The sequence below is a fragment of the Furipterus horrens genome, unplaced genomic scaffold (genome assembly GCF_987537825.1).
Source record: "Furipterus horrens unplaced genomic scaffold, mFurHor1.1.pri manual_scaffold_1, whole genome shotgun sequence".
In the NCBI taxonomy this organism is placed as follows: domain Eukaryota; kingdom Metazoa; phylum Chordata; class Mammalia; order Chiroptera; family Furipteridae; genus Furipterus; species Furipterus horrens.
In genome coordinates this window covers 166,170,231-166,191,879 of record NW_028327171.1, presented here as the reverse complement: position 1 = coordinate 166,191,879, position 21,649 = coordinate 166,170,231, and the positions used below count along the sequence as shown (strand labels likewise).

Sequence of the window (21,649 nt, the reverse complement as noted above, 5' to 3'; positions counted from 1 at the left end):
AAGGTTACTGGAAAATAAAGATGTTGGGCTGCTTTTGTGATAACTTATTTAATGCCAAAAACTTAGAATATTTAATTTTAAATAGGATATCAAACTGGAATAATCAGAGTTTTCTGCTTTGTCATGGATAATGTGAAAAATAGAAGATCCTGTTTTATATAAATCAGCTTATCAGGTGTAATATGAAAAGTACAATTAAAAACTGGAATGAATTAAAATATTGTCAGGGTTCAGAAAGTTTTACATTAAATATATGAGGTGATGGCTTAGCAGCAGCTGAATCTACTGTTTAAAAGTGTCTTAGTGAACAAATTCATTTCTTTAACTTTTTGGTACTGGTATGATCCTTTTGAACACTTGCTTTCTACATAGTTTGATTTAGTTTTGACTCTGCCAAGGAAGATGAAGACTTATGGCAATTAAAAATTGATATAATGAAAAATTGATTTCTTAAAGAAGTTGGCATAACTATATAGTAATATTGACTAGTCAGAGCTAATAATATGTCCAAATACATGCATCCATTTTTAGACTGACCATCTTGGGAGGTTATACTTTTACACTATAATAACTAACATCTATTGAGTGATGTTTTGGGTTTATGTATAAGAAAGAGAGAGAAAAAATGTTTATTAAAAGGGACCATGGTAAACTGTTGTCATGGGGTCAAACTGTGGTCTTCATTTATATTGTGACCCTAAAATTTTTCTTCATAGAATAAAATGTGATTGATTTCTAATTTTGAGTAGTGACATCTCTTATTATATATATGTGAAGTTTTGGATTTACAATAAATTTTAGGAAGCAGTTAAGTAAGAGTAGTAGCATTACTAGCATAATTAGGAGGCAGATGGTTTTATTTTGAAATAGGGTATTCCTGAAGGATGAGATATATGGTCTTCATATTTGCCTTTATACTTTCTTTACCAAAAGTATAAACATTTACTGTATTACAATTTAATAGATTATTGTGAAATTAACATATTCTTCAGAAAAATCTCACCTTTTATAATTAAGGACAAATTTTTTGTGTCAGAAATGACAGTATGATTTCATAAAAGATTAGAATCTCTGAAATGTGTTTGCTACAGCCAAAGTCAGCACACTACTTATTTTTTCATGGTTAAAAAAATTGAAAGAAAAACATACTTTGTGAGATGTGAAATTCAAATATTAGTGTCCATAAATAAAGTTTTATTTGAACACAGCTGCTTTTGCAGTGTAACAACACAGCTGTGTAGCTGTGACAGAGACCCTATGTGGCATTCTCATCACTTCATACTGCTTTCAATTCACTACAAATTTCATTGTCTCTTGAGTGCTTTTAAGGCATAGCGTAGTATTATTTTGTTATTGAATTACATAATCAAAACATTGCTCTTATTATGCAGTGATACTGTAGCTGTGATAGAATGTAAGTTCACATTGCTAGACTAAGCATACTCCACAATATTCTCAACTCTCAATTTTCTTAGTGTAACAGTTAATTTAAAAAGGGATATCTCATCACAGCATAATTTCCTCATAAAAATAAATATAGAAAGTGGGGCTGCCACCAAAATAACTTTCTACGTGGCTCATTTGTTAGCCAGGCGCCAGGAAAACCATTTGCTGATGGTGAATTAATTGTTTGGTTTGATTGCAACAAATAAATATATACAAAGAAAATAAACTTGTTTGAGACTATTTTTGACTAGAACAGTTGATTTAAGGGTTGGGGATATTTGAAGTCGATTGAAAAAGAAGGCAAGTAATAAAGAGTAGTTTTCATTGGCTCTTAATGAGTTGAAAGGTGTTATTGATACTACTCAGTTATAATTTATTCAAGGTGTCAATGCCAAATTCAAAGTGGTCAGAAAAATAATTAGCCTCTGTGAATAGTCTTGTGTAGAACAACCACTGCGAGAATATCTTCAAAGTTGAGAAAACATTACAATCTGAAGTGGAATCTGCTAAGATGTCCTACAACTGATGGTGGTAAAAGTATGTGTGGAACAGAAAAAGGCTTATTTGAACAAATTCACAAAGCTTGCAAAAAATAGGAGGTTTTCAAAGTCTGTGTTTATTCATTGTATTATTCCTCAGCATGTACTTCGCAGAAAATATTTGAATTTATCATGTTATGTATTGAATCAGTATTATCAGTGGTGAATTTCATTTGCTCTCATGGACATACCTAGTAGCAGCTCCGTGAATTTTTGTTAGAAGCTGAATGTCCTATCTGGCTTAGCAGTGGTAAAATATTCCAATTTTTTGAGCTAAGGGCTGAGAGAAATTTTTCTGAACAAAAAGGAAAGCCCTCAGACACTTTAATCAAATACTAATTGGCTTTGGACTTAGTTTTTTCTGCAGACTAGGAAATGTTTTAAAAGAATTCAGCCTAAAATTACAATACAAAATAGTGCTTACATGCAAAGTTTAGCTGCAGTAAAGTTATTTTTAGTGGCAACTGATGTTTGAATCACAACATCAAGCTGCTTTATATACATTTCTCATGTTGTCAAAGTGAGATCTTTATTCCCACTTGAATTTGTTGAATATATTTTCCCAACTTCAAACTTCAGTTCTAGCAGCAGTTTTCAAGACATTGATGCAAGTGTAAAAAGTTCCCAATAATTCAAAATCCATTTGCTTGTGCACTTGAGAGCTTCTACCTAACCTTCAATTGGAAGTGATTAACTTGCAATGTAATGATATACTAAAAGGCAAATATCAAAAGAATCTAATAGACTTCAACAACTGCCTTTGAAGTAATGAATATGCTTAATTAAAATCATTGCTTGTGGATTGATACCAGTACTTGACAGTACCTGTCTGTCAGAAAAGACATTTTCAAAGATAAATACATGAAATCTGATCAGCATTAACAGATGAGTATTTGCAGTAGGTTTTGATGATAGGAAACTCGAATTAAGTGAAACGTTACCCGCCATTTCATTTTTAAATTAGCAGATTTACATATTATAAAATATACTCAGTTATTTTATCTTGAATTTTTTCAATAAGAAGTTTTTATCTCATATAAGCATCTATATGAGTTTGCCTATTGGTCTGCAAAGACTAAAATATTTACTATCTGACCTTTTACAGAGAAAGTTTGTGGACTCCTATTCTATAGCAGTACTTTTCAAACATGAATGCACATAATAATTATGTGAAGATGTGGCTAAAATGCAGATTCTGATTTGGTAGGACTGGGTTGGGACCCAAGATTTTGTATTTCTTACAGGCATCTGAAGTGATAGCAAACGCTGATAGTCAAGAACTGCATTTAGAGGAGCAAGCCTTCAGTATTCAAGTTTAGATTTTAGGCAGGTACACTTATTTATTAAACATCTATTATGTGCCACAAGGGGCTTTCCAATATATTGCCTCTTTAAAGTGTCACAAAAACTTGTTGGAAGGTATTAAGGACTATAGTAAGACTGGGACCCCTAGTAAGAGCTTTCAGTTAGGAACATTGCGTGTTGTAGTTGTTAATGCCTTTGCCTTGAGTATATAGTTTTCTCTAGGGCCGAGGGGGAAGTCCTAGAGGAAGCTGTACAGCTAAGAAGCAAAAATGACAGGGAACAACACACCACATTATGAGCTGGTCCAGGTCAAACTAGAGACCAGTGCCCTCATCTTCTCCACTAAATCCAGTGGGCCTGCAATCGGTTACCAAGCCCAAGAGTGGATGTTGTATATAGCACATGTATATTTTGCAAACATTTTTCTCCCAGTCTCTTGTTCTTTTAATTTTTATAACTATGTCTTTTGAACTAGCAAAGTTAAAATTTTGATAAAATCCAATTAATTTTTTTCAAAAGTTATTTTTAAGAATTGTAGCAAATATATACATAATATAAAATTTACCATTTTAACAATTTTTAAATGTATGGTTCAGTTTGTAATACTGTCACCAACATCCATCTTCAGAACTTCTGTCTTCCCCAACTGAAACTATACCCACTAAACACTAAATCTCCGTCACACTATGTCCCTCTCCCTCTGGCGACCACCACTGTATTTTCAGTCTCTGTGAACTGAAGTACTCTAGGAACCTCGTGTACGTGGACTCACACAGTACTTCCTTACCCTTTTGTGTCTGGTTTATTTCACTTAGCATAATATCTTCAAAGTTTACCTATGTTGCAGCCTGTATCAAAATTTCCCTCGTTTCTATTGGATTTATTCTCAGAAATGGACTTTCTGAATCATATGGTAATTCTGTGTTTAATTTTTTGAGGAACTGCCATACTGTTTTCCACAGTAGCTGCACCAGTTTACATTCCAGCAGTGCACAAGGGTTCAAATTTTTCCGCATCCTAGCTAACATTCATTACTTTCTGTTCTTTTTTTTATAATAGCCTTCCTAATGTCTGTGAAGTTGCATCTCATTGTAGTTTTGATTTGCATTTTCCTAATGAGTAATGATATTGAGCCTCTTTTTTATGTGTCTGTTTTTCAGTTGTATATCTTTTTTTTTTTGGAGAAATGTCTGTTCAAGTCCTTTGCCCACTTTTTAAATTGCATTTTTGGTTTTTTTTGTTGTTGTTGTTATTGAATTGTAGTATTTGTTTACATATTCTGGATATCAATTGCTTATGAGATACTTGATTTGCAGCTATTTTCTTCCATCCTTTGGGATGCCTTTTTTCATTCTTGATGGTATCTTTTGGTGCACAAAAATTTTTAATTTTCGTTACCTATTTTTTCTTTTATTGCTTGTACTTTTGGTTTCAAAATCCAGGAAATCATTGCCAAATCCTATGACTTAAAGCTTTCCCTTATTTTTCTTCTAAGAGTTTTATAGTTTGGGGTCTTATGTTTAGATATTTGACCCATTTTGAGGTAAATTTTATATATGGTGTTTAGGTAAAGGTCCAGTTTAATTTTTGCATGTGGACATCCAGTTTTCCCAACAATATTTGTTGAAAAGACTATTCTTTCCCCAATGAATGGTCTTGGCACACTTATTGAAAATCGTTTGACCGTATATATGAGGGTTTATTTCTGGGCTCTCTATTTTATACCATTTGTTCATATGTCTTTTTTTTTTTTTTTTAATACCAGTACCATATGCTTACTATGTTTGACTTGACAGAGTAACCAAGACTATTTATTGGTGTAGTAAATTTTGGTTTTTTGTTTTGTAATGAATGGTGGTAATAAAATAGGAAAAACACATGGGGGAAAAAAATCCTTGACCTCATACTATACAAAAACATTAATTTAGGATGATCATGGACCGCAACATAAAAAGAAAACTTAAAACGACGATGTTACATTTTACTTTGGGGCATGCAAAATTTTATTTGGATAGAAAAATAATAATCAAAATAGAAAAGTTAGATAATGTTCACTTCACCATAATTAAACACTTCAGTTTTCATTTCACCAAAATCAGACACTTCTGCTTGTCAAAACAGCAAAAATAAAATGGAAAAAAATATCAGAGACATGGAGAAATAGTTTTTTTCTATTTATTATCTATTATCTGACAGTGACTTTTATCTAGAATACATAACTAATCCCTACATATAAATAACAACCTAATAAAAAATTGGGCCGTAAACTTGAAAATAATTCTTAACAACATCAACAGTAAAGATAATACAAATTGCCAGTAAGCTCATGAAAAAGTGCTAATATCATTAGTAATCAGGGAAATACAAATCAAAAATCAAAGCTGAGTAGCACTTCACAGGGCTATAAAGTCAACCTCAAATATTGGTAAGCATGTAGGAAGGTAAAATAGTACAACTACTTTGGAGACTTAGCAGTTTCTTAAATAGTTCATGTGCAACTTCCTTGTGACCCACCAATTCCACTCATAGGTATTAGGAAAAATGAAATATTTGTTTTCAGAAATAACTGTGCAGGAATATATATAGCAACAATATACTTATTTTTAAAAAGGTAATTTAATGTTTTCAAATTGGTAGTTTTTTTTTCTACAGCAAAATCTCAATGAGTTGTAAGCTCTTTGAGGCCAGTCTATCTTATTATTATTGCTTTGTTTCCAGTGCCAACCTTAAGACTTGACTAATATGGCATATACTAGGTGTTTCATTTGAGAATCATCATTTTGAAACGAGAGGGAGTGTGAAAAGAGCAGAAGGCCATGAGTTGGCCCCTGGGGGTATTCATAGTTAAGAGAGCAAGCAGAGAAGCAGAAAGACATGGTGAATTCTGAAAACTAGAACTGCATTTTAAAAGCCAAGGATTGAAAGTTTGCCTGCCCTGCAAGAAAGGAATGGTACACAATTTCTGATGTAATCGCAGGATGAGAAAAATTTAGAAGCATTGGTGGTACTTGAAAGTACATTGACAGGAATGTACTTATAATAGAAGGAATGGGATCAAAAGCAAGAATTGAAGGCTTTAGCTTTTTAAAGATAGTTACTACCTCTTTGTCAGAGATGGAAAAAGGAGGAGCGCACAGGGAAGACTTAATGCAGATACAGGCGTGCAAATAAATGTGGAATCATTGTCATTATCCATCTAGTCCTCTCCAGATGAAGATGAAAGGTAATGAAGGGAACTTTAAATAAGGTTTACAGGAATAGTTCTTAACCTTTAGGAATGGATTGCCAGGTTGTGTGGAAGGACTCTTGTGTCGATTGAAAATGTTCCACATGTGATTCTGGATTCTGATAATACCCTTCTTGCTCCCTTTGAGAATCACTCTTTTATGTGAGTAGAGAATTAGCAGGCATGGGTAAAGAATTTTTAAGAGTTTAATTGAACTTTAGCTAGAATTTGTGGTGCTTTAGTCTGCATAGTAGCAATTATATGAGGATGCTAATTTTTCCCCTTAATTCTCAAGGTGATTGTTTAATAACAGATGTTACTTTATTGATCTGTTTGATGCACTTGTGTGTGTTTCATCTAACTGATAGAAACTGAAAACGTTCAAAACTATCAACTGCACAAAAATCTTTGGGATGTGATGGTAATAGAATGAACCTTCTCAGTTTAAAATATAGTCAGTCAGATAAGGTGTATATATAAACAAAATAATTAAGTAGTAATGTCACTTAGTGCCAGAATTCTGTGTAAGCTTAGGATAGGAAAATTATACTATTAAAGTGGTATTTTTCAAACTGGACCTGTGGTCCCTTAATGTCTCATGAAGTCAACTTAATAGCCCACAACCAACGTTTTCTTTTTTTAACGTACTGCAATAGACTAGAAGATATTGGTGTGCACTGCATGCATTAAGAAGTATTGGTGGAACTTTTAAATACATACATATTTACGTACCTGTGTACTGAGTTGGGTAGGAAATATATTTCTTGATGTGGATTGCAGTCTGAAATATTGACAATCCACTGTAGGTTTTGATAAATGAGAGTGGACATTATAAATATCTTAAAGGCTCTTTCATCTCTTTGTAGAATTCATTTATTAAGTTTATTGACATCTTAACTAAACACAAAAATGTATTTTGTGTTTGTATGTAAAGATATATATGTGTGTGTGTGGTTTTTTGTTTTTGTTTTTTCTTATTAGGTGCAATGGATGAGCTTCATAGTCTGGATCCAAGAAGGCAAGAGTTGTTGGAAGCTAGATTTACAGGAGTTGCAAGTGGGAGCACGGGGAGCACTGGCAGTTGCAGCGTTGGAGCTAAAGTGAGTAAAGTTATAATCATTATCTAACATTCTTTCTTTGTATTAAATGATCTAAAATATATTTTGTTAGGGATTCCTATGTACATGCTTAACAGCAAAATATTACTGTAATTTTTATAATGTATAGGAAAAAATTCAGTGTTTATGAACCTGATTTCTAATATAGCTTAACATACTCCAAGATGTTATGATATAATGTAGTATAATAGGTCTTAGACATAAAAAAAGACTGGCAGATTGTATTGCTTTTCTCCCATTACATAATGTTTACCTTTCTTAACTCCTAATTCATGTTCCTATCCATTGCTTCTAACTGCTGCATAAAGCTTAATAAGTGTGTCTGTTATGCTTTTCACCAGTAGACATCATGTTGTCTTCAGCTCCTCACTGCCTCACACTGCAGTGAATTTCTTGTTCTTCTTTTATGGGTCTTTGTGAGTAGTTATTTAGGTTTGGATATATGCCCAAGAGCAGAATTACTAGGACAGAGGGTAATACAAGATTGCTATTCAGAACAGTTGTACAAAACCAATTTGTCCTTCAGCAGAGTGCATGAGAATTTCTATATCCTCTCTTCCCAGAAACACCTGGCATCATCCAGATTCATCATTCTTGGTAGTCTTACAGGATAAAATATCTCATTGTTTTACTTATACCACCAGTTATTTTGAGCAGGACAGAATGCATTTTACTGTTTTTAAAAAATATTTTACTGATCATACTATTACAGTTGTTCTGATTTATCCTTTTGTCCCCTTCCACCTGGTACCCCCCATTCCCTCTGGCAATCCCCCCACCCCTTAGTTCATGTTCATGGGTCGTGCATAATGTTCTTTGGCTACTCCATTTGCTATATTGTTTTTAATATCCCTCTGTCTATTCTGCACCTACCAGTTTGTACTTCTTAATCTGTGCCCCTTTTCCCCCATTCTCCCCCTTTCCCCTCCTAGCTAGTAACCTTCCAAATGATCCCCATAGCTATGATTCTGTTCCTATTATGATTTACTTTGTTTTTATTTTTTAGATTCTGTTGTTGATAGTTGTGAGTTTGTTGTCATTTTAATGTTCATGGTTTTGATCTTCTTTTTCTAAAATAATTCCCTTTAACATTTCATATAATAATGGCTTGGTGATGATGAAATCCTTTAGCTTTACCTTGTCTGAGAAGCACTTTATCTGCTCTTCCATTTTAAATGATAGCTTTGCTGGATAGAGTAATCTAGGCTGTAGGTCCTTGCTTTTCATTACTTTGAATATTTCTTGCCAGTCCCTTCTAACCTGCAAAGTTTCATTTGAGAAATCAGCTGACAGTGTTATGGAAACTGCTTTATAGGTAACTCTCTGCTTTTCTCTTGCTGCTTTTAAGATTCTCTCTTTATCTTGAACCTTTGGCATTTTAATTATGATGTGTCTTGGTGTGATCCTCTTTGGGACCAATTGGGTTGGGACTCCCTGTGGTTCCTGGACTTATATGTCTATTTTCTTCACCAAATTAGGGACATTTTCTTTCATTATTTTTTTAAATAAGTTTTTAATTTCTTGCTCTTCCTCCTCTTCTTCTGGCACCCCTGTGTTCGAATGTTGGTATGTTTGAAGTTGTCCCAGAGGCTCCTTAGCCTACCTTTGTTTTTTTGGATTCTCTTTTCTTTTTGCTGTTCTGATTGAGTGTTTATTTCTTTCTTATGTTCCAAATCATTGATTTGATTCTCAGCTTCATCTCCTCCACTGCTGTTGCCTTGTAAATTGTTCTTTATTTCAATTTGTGTATCCTTTATTTCTGCCTGGGTCTTTTTTTTTTTTTTTTTTTTTCAATTTTTAATAAAGATTTTATTTTATTTTTTTAAGTATATTTTATTGATTATATTGTTACAATAGTTCCAATTTTTTCCCCTTTGCTCCCCTCCGCCCAGCACCCCCCTTCCCCGACAATCCCCTCCCCAAGTCCATGCCCATGGCTCACCCTTTCATATATTCTTCTTCTTTTTTTAAAAAAATAATTAATTAATTAGTTAAATATTTTAACAATAAAAAATAACAATCCCTCCCTCTCAGACTTGAGACCCTTTACAATCTTATAAAGGACAATGGACGAAGGTCCCGAGCTCCTCTAGCTGCTTCAAGCTGGACATGGTTGTCGTCCTACCTACCCTTGGGTCAAGAAATCCCTAATAAGAGTGGGGGTGTGGAGGGGAGGGTGGCCTTCCCACAAGGGGAAGGATCGTGCAGACTCCAGGTTGGTTGGCTGTCTCTGGACAATGGCATGCTTGGTTTAACAGGCTGGCATCCTTGTTGTATTCTGGGGGCAACCGGGTTAAAGGACATCATTCAATCCGTAACCACTAGATGACAAAAGACAGGTATTAATTTTTCAATGTCCCACATTAGGGAAAAGAAGGGTTTCTTTGGAGGAAGGTGTGCCAGGTACATCTCACCTGTCCAAAACCCTTTTGCCCATTATACTTAGTTTGGACTGAGGGAAATATTTTAGGTATCCCCCCTCTCAGGCCTCTGGGCTCTTTCTGTCCAAGCCATTAGGATAGAAAAGAGAAACCAGTTTTAAAGTGAAGCCCACAGACCACCCGGTTCTTCACCAACCCAGTCACTTAGTTCAGCCAAACCATTGAGTCTCAGGAGGCAGCAATGCAGACAGGATTAAGTGAGGCCTATACATATAGACAATCACTCAGGTAATGAGATTGTAGGCTTATGCCCTTTGAAAACAGAAAACACATGTTAATTTATGTAACATAACCCACATACATGTCTCTAAATCTGTAGGACTGTCTTATCGGAAAGACATCCAGTTGCAAGGCATTTGACATTCTTCTTGCCTGTAAATTAAACATCTTTGATAATGCCACAGACATAGTTTAACTTTCAAATGAAAACAAATTTTAAATGAAAAGAAACTTTAAAGACGGTTAGCTGCACTACTTTATAGTCTACCACTGGACATTGTGATCTTCCTTGAATCGTGATTTTTCTCCCTAAGATTACCCTCCTTGTCATTAAAGGGACTGCATTAAGTTCATTTTTAATTTATCCTGTTCATTTGCATAAACACAACAAGAGCAGCTAATGATCACTTATGATCTTTAGTTCTGCTTTGCTGGAACTTACGCAAGGAACATGTAGGGTGACCTTCAGTCTGCCCTTCAGGGCACAGAAGCTGAGCCACATACCTGGCATTCAGCTTTGCCTGTGAACACCTGTCTTTTCCAGGTCCTTCTGGTTTTCCATTGTGCCTTAAGGTCCCTTCTAGCCATCTTTCAGGAAAACAACCTTCGTTCCTTCCCTGGAAAGATTGCTATGGACCGCTCATCCATCCAAGGTACCAGGCCTTTTATCTCGTGGACTTTTATTACCTTTGAAGGTCAGTCCCAGTTGCTCAGGGCTTTTTGGTAACAACCAAAGCCCAAGCATGTCTCCTTGAGGCGTGACATTCCAGTCAAAGTCTTAGTCAAAAAAATCGTTATTAACAACTGGTCTTATTAGTTTTATGCAAAGAAACTTAGGTCATTACTTACTTCTTTAGAATGCCAAATTCTGGAGGGATCAGATAGGGAGAAAATATATACAGTGTGAAGGAAAATCCTTGTCCTTCTAATATTCACTGAACTTGCATTTCTATTCTTTTTATTTTTATTTTCCCCCCCCACTAAAAATTTTTCTGTTTGTTTGTTTTTCCATTACAGTTGTCTCACTTTTTCCCCCTCTTGCTTCTCTGCACCCTGTCCCTCCCTTTTCCCACATTCAGTCCCCACCCAGTTGTCCATGTCCATGGGTCATTTATACATGTTCTTTGACTAGACCCTTCCCCTTCTTACCACTTCTCTCCCTCCCATCTCCCCCTTTGTTACTGTTAGTTTATTCCTTGTTTACATACGTCTGGTTCAATTTTGCTCATTTGTTTGTGTTGTTCATTAGTTTCCTTTAACAGGTGATAGCATAAGGTAATTTTCTTTTGTTGCCTGGCTTATTTCGCTAAGCGTAATTCTCTCTAGTTCCAATCATGTTGTTGCAAATGGTAGAAGTTCCTTCTTTCTTTCAGTACTTATTCATTGTCATTTTCCCCCTTTGTACTCGTGTTCCTCTCTGTCTCTCTCTGTTTCTTCATCTTCTTAAAGCAGACCCTTTAGCATCTCTTGCAATACTGGTTTGGTGGAGATGTATTCTTTTAACCTTCTTTTGTCTTGGGAACTCCTTATTTCACCTTCCATTTTGAATGAGAGCCTTGCTGGGTAGAGTATTCTTGGTTGTAGGCCTTTGTTTTTCATTACTTGGAATATATTTTGCCATTCCCTTCTGGCTTGTAGTGTTTCTGCTGAGAAATCTGATGATAGCCTTATTGGAGCTCCCTTGTATGTTGTTAGTTGTTTCTCTCTTGCTGCTTTTAGGATTCTCTCTTTGTCTTTGAATGTTGGCCTTTTAATTATGATGTGTCTTGAAGTGGGCCTGTTGGGGTTCATCTTCATTGGGACCCTCTGTGCTTCCTGGACTTGCATGATTCTTTCTCTCTTCATGTTAGGGAAGTTTTCTGTCATTAGTTTTTCAAAGAGGTTTTCTATTCCTTGCTCTTCTTCTCCTTCTCGAATTCCTATGATACGGATATTATTACGTTTCATGTTGTCCTGCAGCTGTCTTAGAGCCTCTTCAGTCTTGTTCAGCCTTTTTTCATTTTGTTGCACTGTCTGTGAGTTTTTGTGTAGGTTGTCCTCCAGCTCGCTGATCCGATCTTCTGGTTCCTCTAGCCTGTTTTTAATTCCTTCTACTGTGTTCTTCAATTCAGAGATCGTATTCTTCATTTCCTCCTGGCTCTTATTGATAGCTCCCATGTCCTTTTTGATGCTGGTATAATTCTCAGTAAGTTCCTTATAGTTCTTCTGGAGTTCACTGTAGTTTTTCTGGAGTTCTTTGTAGTTTCCGCCGAGCTCATTGAGCTTCTCCATAATCCATACTTTCAATTCCATATCTGATAGTTGGCTCCCCTCTATTTCATTTAGCATTCTTTCTGGGGACTCTACCTTTCCTTTCGATGGGGGGTTGTTTCTCTGTCTCCCCATTTTTGTGACTCCTATCGTTTGTTGGTGCTTCTTAGAATGATCTGCACTTCCTGGATCTGCCCCTGGTGGCGTCAGATCCTGTACCAGTCTAGGCCTCAGCAGCCTGTTGGAGACTTTCAGGGATCTATTGCCTTTGTCTGGCTTGTTGTTAATCTATTCAATCTGTGATTAGCTGTCAGGCTTAAGGACCGTGGGCGTGGCAGCTTAATTCCTGTAGGCAGGGCCTTTGCTTCCCCTCAGGCTGACGTCACTTGCAGGGGAGTCGTCTGCCTGTAGTGTGGGGATGAGTCAGCACTGGGACCCGGCCAGCCGCTTCCCCAGTTCTCCCCTCAAAGCCACCACACCAAACTCTCCCCAAGCGTTTCCAGTCCTCTCTGTCTTCCCTCTGCTTGTGCCCAGGGTAAGTGGGGGCCAAAATATTTTTGTATGTGATCCGCTTAAGAGCTCTTTTTCTCCAGCTGTTTCTCTCCGGCTAGCAAGAAACCCTGTGGCTTTTCGCTTTTCTCAGCTGGATACTATTTTACTTTCCACTCTGTTGCTGTAGGCTGGGAAGTCCAGCTGGGGGTCTAGACCCTGCCCTTCTCAGGGGGAATCCCCAGCTGCTGATCTGTTTCTCAGTCCCTTCAGCTGCCACCCGTGTGAGCCCAGCCAGCCCTTCCGCGTCTCCGCACTCCCTACCGGTCACGTTGTGATGTAGCGGCCTTTTCTGTCTCTCTGTGGTTATAAGACTTCTCTCCAGCTGGTGTTCGGTTGGTTATTCCAGATGATTTCTCCCAAATTACATTGTAAATCCAGACTAGTTCTGGGAGGAAGTTAGTGTAGCTTCCACTTACTCCTCCGCCATCTTGTTTCTCTCTGCCTGGGTCTTTTCTTTTTATGCTGTTGAAGCATCCAATGAGTTTCTTGAGCATCTTAATAATCAGTGTTTTGAACTCTGCATCTGATAGATTGCTTCTCTCCATTTTGTTTAGTTCTTTTTCTGGAGTTTTGTTCTGTCCTTTCATTTGGGCCATATTTCTTTGTCTCCTCAATTTGGCAGCTGCCCTGTATTTGTTTCTGTGAATTAGGTAGAGCTGCTTTGACTCCCTGTTTTAGTAGTGTGGCCTATTGGAGAAAAGTGTACCATAAGTCGGATGGGGCAGAGCTTTAGGTAATGGGCAGGGCGGGCCAACCTGTGAATCAGGTTGATGGAGTCTCATGTTGGTTTGTGGCTCTCTGTGGGGGAGGGCTCAGAAAAGAGATACTGGCTGCTGCCTGGTCTCTGGAATTTTGTCTGGGAGGACGCTGTCCTCCAGCACTCACCCTGATGCCAGACACTGCAGTTTCTCCCCATATGCTACTGGTGCCCTTCCAGCTGCTGCCCTGTGCTGAAGCCCAGAGGAAGTAAGTGTACATAAGTTCTAAGTCCGTTGGTGGCTCTTTAGGAGGAGACACCTGAGAATCCTGCAGTTTCTTCTGCTGCCCTAACCCCTACTGGTTTTTACAGCGGGAAGTTATGGGGACTTATTTTCCTGGCACTGGAACCCTAGGCTTGGTGTTCTGGTGTGGGGCTGGGAACCCTTGCTCTACAGGTATCCCTCCTGATTTTTATCCACCACACGTGGGTGTGGGACCACCTGTTCCATGTCTCCTTGTCTCTGTCCCTCCTACCCATCTGGATGAATGTGACTTCTTTAATTTCTAGGTTGTTGGACTTCCATACAGCTCTATTTTCTGATGATTCTGGGTGATAGTTTTGTAGTGTAGCTGTAATTTTTCCTGTGGTTGTGCGAGGAGGTGAGCTGTGTTTACGTATGCCTTCATCTTGATTGGACGTCCCATTCCATCTTATTCTATTAAAGGTAAAATTTAAGTTTATACCTTGAATGCTCTCTAAGAAAAAACTAAAGTCCTGAAACAGCTATCTTTACAAATACATTGTTAGAATGCTTGACAAAGAAGCTCAAAACTAAAATTGGGTCCAGTGTATCCTAATGGTATTCTAAAAATTAAATATTCCTTCCCCAACCCTGGTCCACAAAGATATTCTACAGTTTCTTTGATTACATCCATAGTTTTACTGTCATATTTGCTCTTTAGTCCATCTAGGCCTCATCTTTTATATACTATTGATAAGGGTCCAGTTCTATTTTTTCTCCCCATCTAGTGGACCAGTTTTCTCAGTAATGCTTCTTAAATCATTTGTGTTTTTCCACTGATCTGTGATGCCATGTATATATATGGATCTCCTTCTGAAATTTCTGTTATGTTCATTCCAGTGGTCTGTTGGTATTCTTGTGCCAGTACCACATTAAAAAAACACACACACATCAAAAAAAAAAAACAACATATTTTGGTGTCTTTTTGTATGGTAGTAGAACAAGTCTGTTCTTTAATCTTTGATAAAATTAATTTAGTTACTTATGAATCTTCATTTCATAAAATTTGAATATCTCTTCATTTGTTTATTAGCATTTGAGGACTCTTTGTTTATAATAGCTTATTTGTATTTTTTTCCTTAGATGATTCAAATGGAATTTTTTTAGTGGATTTTAAAGAGAGCTAGGAAGGGGAGAGGGGAGAAGAAAGGAAGGAAGGAAAGTAGGAAGGTAGGTTTGTTGTTCAACTTATTTATACATTCATTGGTTGATTCTTGGATGTTCCCTGACTGGGGATCAAACCTGCAACTTTAGTATCAGGACAGCGCTCTTAGCCAACTGAGCTATCCAGCCAGAGCTTGGAATTTTTATCATGGATGTGTTGAAATTATAGATTAATTCGGAGAATATTGGACATTTGCAAGATTAAGTTGTCCCATTCTTAGGAATTTTTGTTTGGTTTTTGTGAATTTTTTGTCTAATTCCTTGATACTCTAAAGTTTCTGTGGCTGAAATACTTTAAAGTTAAATTTATTTATTTCTAGAGAGAAGGGAGGAGAGGGAGAGGAACATCAATGTGTGGTTGCCTCTCACACGCCCCAACTAGGGACCTGGCCTGCAACCCAAGAGTGTGCCCTGACTGGGAATTGAACCAGCAACCCTTTGGTTCTCAGGCCGGCGCTCAATCTAGTGGGCCACACCAGCCAGTGCAGAAGTATTTTATTTTAATTATTTTTTCTAGTTAATTATTGCTGACCTAGGAGGCTTTGAATTTTTATAAATTGGTCTTGTTTTGTATGTAATAGTCTTGCTGTTGGTCTCTCTTATCGTTGATTCTCTCTAGGTTTTCTAAAAAATTAATTATCTTCCAAAAATAAGTTTTATTTCTTCCACCTCAGTGTATTTATTTATCCCTCATAATGGTCATCAACTTCAGTATTATGTCTGTTCAAGAAGAATCATCTAAAGTTTTTCCATTAAATGTAATGTTCGCTATAGGATTTGTGTATATAACCATGCCTAAATCAAAGGAGAGCTTTTTTGTTCCTGCTTAGTTAAGAAGTGTTTGTTTGTTTAAAAATCATAAATATTGTTGAACTCTAAGAAGGTCTTTTTTTGTTCTTGGTTGAAATATTTATAACATTTTTTACCTTTGGACTATTAATGTGAATTATATATTAATAGGTTTTTAAAAAAAAATCCTCATCGGAAGATATGTTTATTGATTTTAGAGGGAGAGAAAGGAAAGAGAGGGAAACATGGATTTGTTGCCTCCTGTACACGTCCTGACTAGGAATCAAACCTGAAACCTAGGTATCTGCCCTGAGTGGGGACCAAATCCAACACCTTTTGGTGCACGGCACGATGCTCCAACCAGCTGAGCCAGGGCTATTAATAGACTTTTTTTTTTTTTTTTTTTTTTAGTGTTGAACCTGTTTGCATTTCTGGGATAAACCTTACTTGTTTATGATACACTTTTGAAACATATATTAATTCTATTTAATGCATGATTAACTGTTTCATGTAGGGTTTTTATGTAGATGCTTACAGAAGAAATAGATGTACAGACCTGAAGAGTTCAGTCAGTGAGTTTTGACAAATGTGTACCCTTGTAGTAATCCACATCCCTTCAAGATACAGAACAATTTCATTATCCTACCATGTCTCTTTTATAAATCAGTATCACACTAGCCCCATAAAATAAACTGCTTTTCCTTTCACTATTTTCAGTTTTTTCCAGCATCCTGAATATGATAGTAAATGTTCATTGGAAGATGGGGAGACATTTACCTGTGAAGTTATCATGGCCTTGGGTTTGTTGGCAGCAGAGTTCTTTTACTACCATTTTAATTTTTAAATTATTATTTTATTAATTTATTTCAGCTAAGCTTTTCGAACTTAATATGTAGTTATAATACTTTTTAAAACCTCCTTTGTTATTTCCTTTTCTGTTCATTCTTTCATATTTTCCTTTTCTATACCTTCTTTCCAGAGTTCTTGAGTTATCTAATGACTATTTCAAAGAAACAGGTTTTGGTTTTCATCTGTCCTACTGGTTTTTTTCCCCATTGATTTTTATCTTTATAGTTTACTGGTTACTCTGGGTTTGCCTGTGGCTTTTCTTTCAGCTACTGAATTGAATAAATTAGTTTATTTGTATAGAGATGTAACTGACATATAATAGATTTTAAGTGTTCAGTTATGAGATTCCCTCCATGGTTTTTATTAAAGTATAATTTACATGTGGTAAAATTAACCTGTTTTTTACATAATTCTGTTTTACATTCTTGACAAATGTTTATAGTTGTAATCCTGCCACAAATTAAGATATAAAAGAATTCCCTAAGTATTCCCAATGCCCTTTTGTAGTCAATCCCTTTAGGTTCCCCCTGGCCAACATTCTGATCTCTTTTCTGTTCTTGTAGTTTTGCCTTTGCAAGAATGTCATATAAAGGGAATAAGTATTGTAATATGCAGCATTAAAAAAAAATGTTTTATTCAAAAGCGAGAGAAACATCAGTTTTTTGTTCCATTTGTTTTTACGTTCATTGGTTGATTCTTTTATGTGCCCTGAATGGGCATCGAACTTGCAACTTTGGCAGTATTGGGACAACCTGTAACATGTAGCCTTTTGGGTCTTGATTTCTTTTAACTTAGCATAATGTATTCATTTGAGATTCATCCGTGTTGTATTTATCAATATTTACTTCTTATTGCTGAACAGTATTTTATTGTACCACACTAGCTGTGTTACACTTGTTATGCAATGGTCTTTTAGAATGTCAGTCAGCTAAAGCAAAAATAATGTAGACTCAGAAAATTAACATTTAATGCTCCCCAGTATAATTATTGATTAAGGAAAGGATCATCAATAGCTGTTAAAACCATTTAGCACAATTTTATGGAGAACAAGGTCTCAGTTTTACCTATGGGTTAGTTATTAATTACAAAAGAGAAAATCGACCTTTCCTAAAATGGAGAGATTTGTTGGTCACTATCATTTCTCCTAGAAGAGGAATTTGGGTTGTTTCCAATAATTTGAGAATTATAAATAAGGCTTCTATAAACTCTGCATATTCCCTCCTCTTTGGATTTGGCAATTGTTTATGTGATGTAAATACCACACAAGACATATTAAAATATAAAATATCTCTATTCCTCCAAAAAGTTTTCTACTGTCCCTTTCCCACTTGCTAAAGCCTTTTCCAAAGCCCCTGTCTGATTTCTGTCACTAACAGATTAATTTTGCCCATGTTTTAACTCCGTGTAAGTGGAATCATGCTGTATTGTAGCTGGCTTCTTTCGCTTAACATAGTATTTTTGAAGTTTATTCATGTTGTTACTGTTCAATAATTCATTCATTGCTTTTTATTGTTGTATGGATATACCACAGTCTGTTCTCTTATTTGTGAAGTGGTATTTGAATGGTTCCCATTTTTGCCTTCTTTGAATAAGGTTTGCTATAAATATTCTTATACAAATATTTTTGTGGCTATATATTTCCATTTCTCTTGGGAAAATACTTAGGTGTGCAAAATGACAGTTTTCCAAATGTTTTTTACCATTTTCTACTCTAATCAGCAGTGTGTATAATAATTTTAATCATTTCACATCCTTATCAACATTTAGTGCTATGATTCTTTCTTATTTTAGCTATTCTAGTGGGTGTGAAATAGTATCAGCTCATTTATTTTTAACTTTTTTTATTTCTTGGTTAATGCCATCTCTAAGAACTGCCTTATCCGTGTTCCACAAATTTTGATAGGTGCCATTTTCATTGTTATTCAGATTTAGATATTTTTAAAAGTTTTTAAAAAAATTTTTTAAGTATATTTTATTGATTATATTGTTACAGTAGTCCCATTTTTTTCCCCTTTGCTCCCATCTGCCCAGTACCCCACTTCCCTCCAGCAGTCCTACCCCCCTTAGTTCATGACCATGAACTACAGTTATAGAGAGATTTTAATATTAGATTTTGACTTTCAAAATATATAAACAAGGCTATACAGACAGAATTTGCAAAGTATAATTTATAAGCTTGATTTGATAGATATACATACATAAACAGTAGTCAATTCCCTTTATTCAAGGATTCTGAAATTGCAAATTTGCCTACTTGCTCAATTTATTCATAGCCTTAAAATCAGTTTTCACATTGGTTTTGCTGGTCATTCAAGTGCTTGTGCACGTGCAGAGTGGTGAAAATTTTGAGTTGCCTAAGGCTAAACAAAGTGACATTCTGTATATATGTTTCAACTCTCATACTATAAACAAGTGTTCTTTTTGCAGTCTACTTTGTGCCATGTTTTCACATTTTTGTGCCTTTTATTGATAGTTTCACTGTTCAAAACAGCCCCCACAGGTAGTAGTCCTGAAGTGCTCTCTAGTGTTCTGTTATAAACTGTGAAGTGGCTTAGCGAGAAAATGCCAGGTGTTAGATAAGCTTCATTCAGGCATGAGTTATAGTGTTATTGGTCATGAATTCAATGTGAATGAATTCACACTATATATTTAAAAGGTGTCTTTAAACAGCCACACAAGCTTATGATCTGATTGGTTGAGGAAGATGTTGAAGAAGCTTGCAAGAACCTAACCGTATATTTCCCCTAGTAGTGATGATTCAGCAATAGCTGATTCCTTGTTCACAGTTAATACAAAAATTAACTGGAGAGAGAGAGAGAGAACTTTTATTCTATCATATGCCACTTCTTTAATCTTACCCCAAGCCTGCTTCACCTGTTGACTTGCCTCAGATCCTTGTGGCATGAGTTTGTGGCTCTGTTGTAGGATTACAGATGGAGTTAAAAGTAAATGTTATAAATTGTACTGATGTGAAGTTACTTGTGTAGCTATCATGTTGAGTGAAGTAGCTAAATGTAGAGATTTATTTTCTTATTTTACATAATGAGGAGTCACAATTTAAAGTGAAAGAATAAAACATGTACATAAGTATATTAAAGTTAAGGTAAGGAGGGGTTAGAGGATGGAGAGATCAAGCAGAAAGGAAAAAAGACTTATGAACACAGACAACTGTGTGGTGATTGCAGGGGGAGAGGGTATAAGGGGGACAAATAGTATGGAAAAAAATTAAGAAGTAGGACTTCCGACCAAGATGAAGGCCTAGACTGACAGGCCCCGTCTCCCTCCACAACTAAGAAGGAATACAACTACTGCAAAACCAGAAATAACCAGAAGTTCCAGAAAATAAAGCTGCATGGCAGTCCAGTGTATGAAGTTATAAACAATTGATGCTTGTCTGGACAGGTAGGGGGTGCGAAGCCGGGGCAGAGAGGTCAGGTTGTGCTGGCGGCGGCAGCTGTGGCGACAGCGGCAAGCACAGACACCTGTATTTAAGGGGAGGCGAGAAGTGCCCGGGAAGCACCCTTGGCTACAGACCAGACCCATCAGCTCGCGATTCCGAAGCTGGGGAAGGCAAACCCCCATTACCTCGTACTGTGAAGGCTGGAGGGGGTGGGGACGGAGGAAGAAGCTCCCGGTCTCTCAGGGGAGAGTAAATGGCAAGAATCCATCTTGGGCCCCCACCCCCACACATAAAACACCACAGCGTTGTGAGAATTGTCACCCGGCTGTGACGAATGCATGGGGCTCCGCCCCCTATAGCGTAGGAGGTGTCACAGCCCCACCCAGGAAGCAAAGGTAAACACAAAACTGTCAGGATGGCACAGATCATGACAGAGATCCCAATCACGCAGCTGACCAGACAGCAAATACATGATCTAACGGACCAGCAGATAGATAATCTTTTCTGAGGCTCAGTTCAGAGCTTTGGTTATAAGAAAGCTTACAGACCTAACAGCAGATCTTAAACAACATAGGAAAGGAATGAAGGCTAGTCCTACTGAAATGAACAAAAACACATACGAAACAAGTGGTGAGGGAAGGAAAACCAGGGATCAAATCAACAAATCGGAACACAGGGAAGGAACAGTCAACCAGTGCAGAAAGAGGAAATGAAAAGTGAGGAAAATGAGGAGAGGCTCAGAAACCTATGGGACAGCTATAAGCGGGCCAATATCTGAATCATAGGGTTGCCAGAAGGTGAAGAAGAAGATCTAGAAATTGAAAAATTATGTTAAAAAATAATGAAGCAGAACTTCCCAGACTTGGGGAAGGAAATAGAATTACAGGTCCAGGAGGCGCAGAGAGTTCCGAAAAAACTGGGCCCAGGGAGAACCACACCAAGACACATTATAATCAAAATGTCAAAAGTTAAGGATAAAGTGAGTCTTAAAAGCAACAAGAGAGAAGAAGAGAATTACATACAAAGGGGTACCAATAAGACTATTAGATGATTTCTCAAGAAGGGACTGACAAGAAATATTCGAAGGAATGAAAAGCGAAAACCTACAACCACGATTACTCTATCCAGCGAAGCCGTCATTCAGAACAGAAGGGCAGAGAAAGTGCTTCCAGGACAAAGTAAAACTGAAGAAGTTCATCAGATCCAAACCACTGTTATATGAAATGTTAAAGGGACTTGTTTAGGAGAAGGAGGATCAAAACTATGAACATTAAAAAGAAAACTGTATCACAACAATCAACAACAGAAGCTAGGGAATTGAAACAAAGGCAAACTAAGCAGGCAGTGAGA

General features: G+C 36.7%; 1 protein-coding gene across 1 annotated transcript in view; it reads left to right on the top strand.

The window, feature by feature from the left end:
- TLK1 (tousled like kinase 1) overlaps positions 1 to 21,649 on the top strand; it is a 144,735-nt gene that overhangs the window by 37,466 nt on the left and 85,620 nt on the right. Inside the window, exon 2 of the mRNA XM_090280678.1 lies at positions 7,498 to 7,616. Coding sequence (XP_090136804.1) covers positions 7,498 to 7,616 — 119 coding nt within the window. The remainder of the gene's footprint in view (positions 1 to 7,497; positions 7,617 to 21,649) is intronic.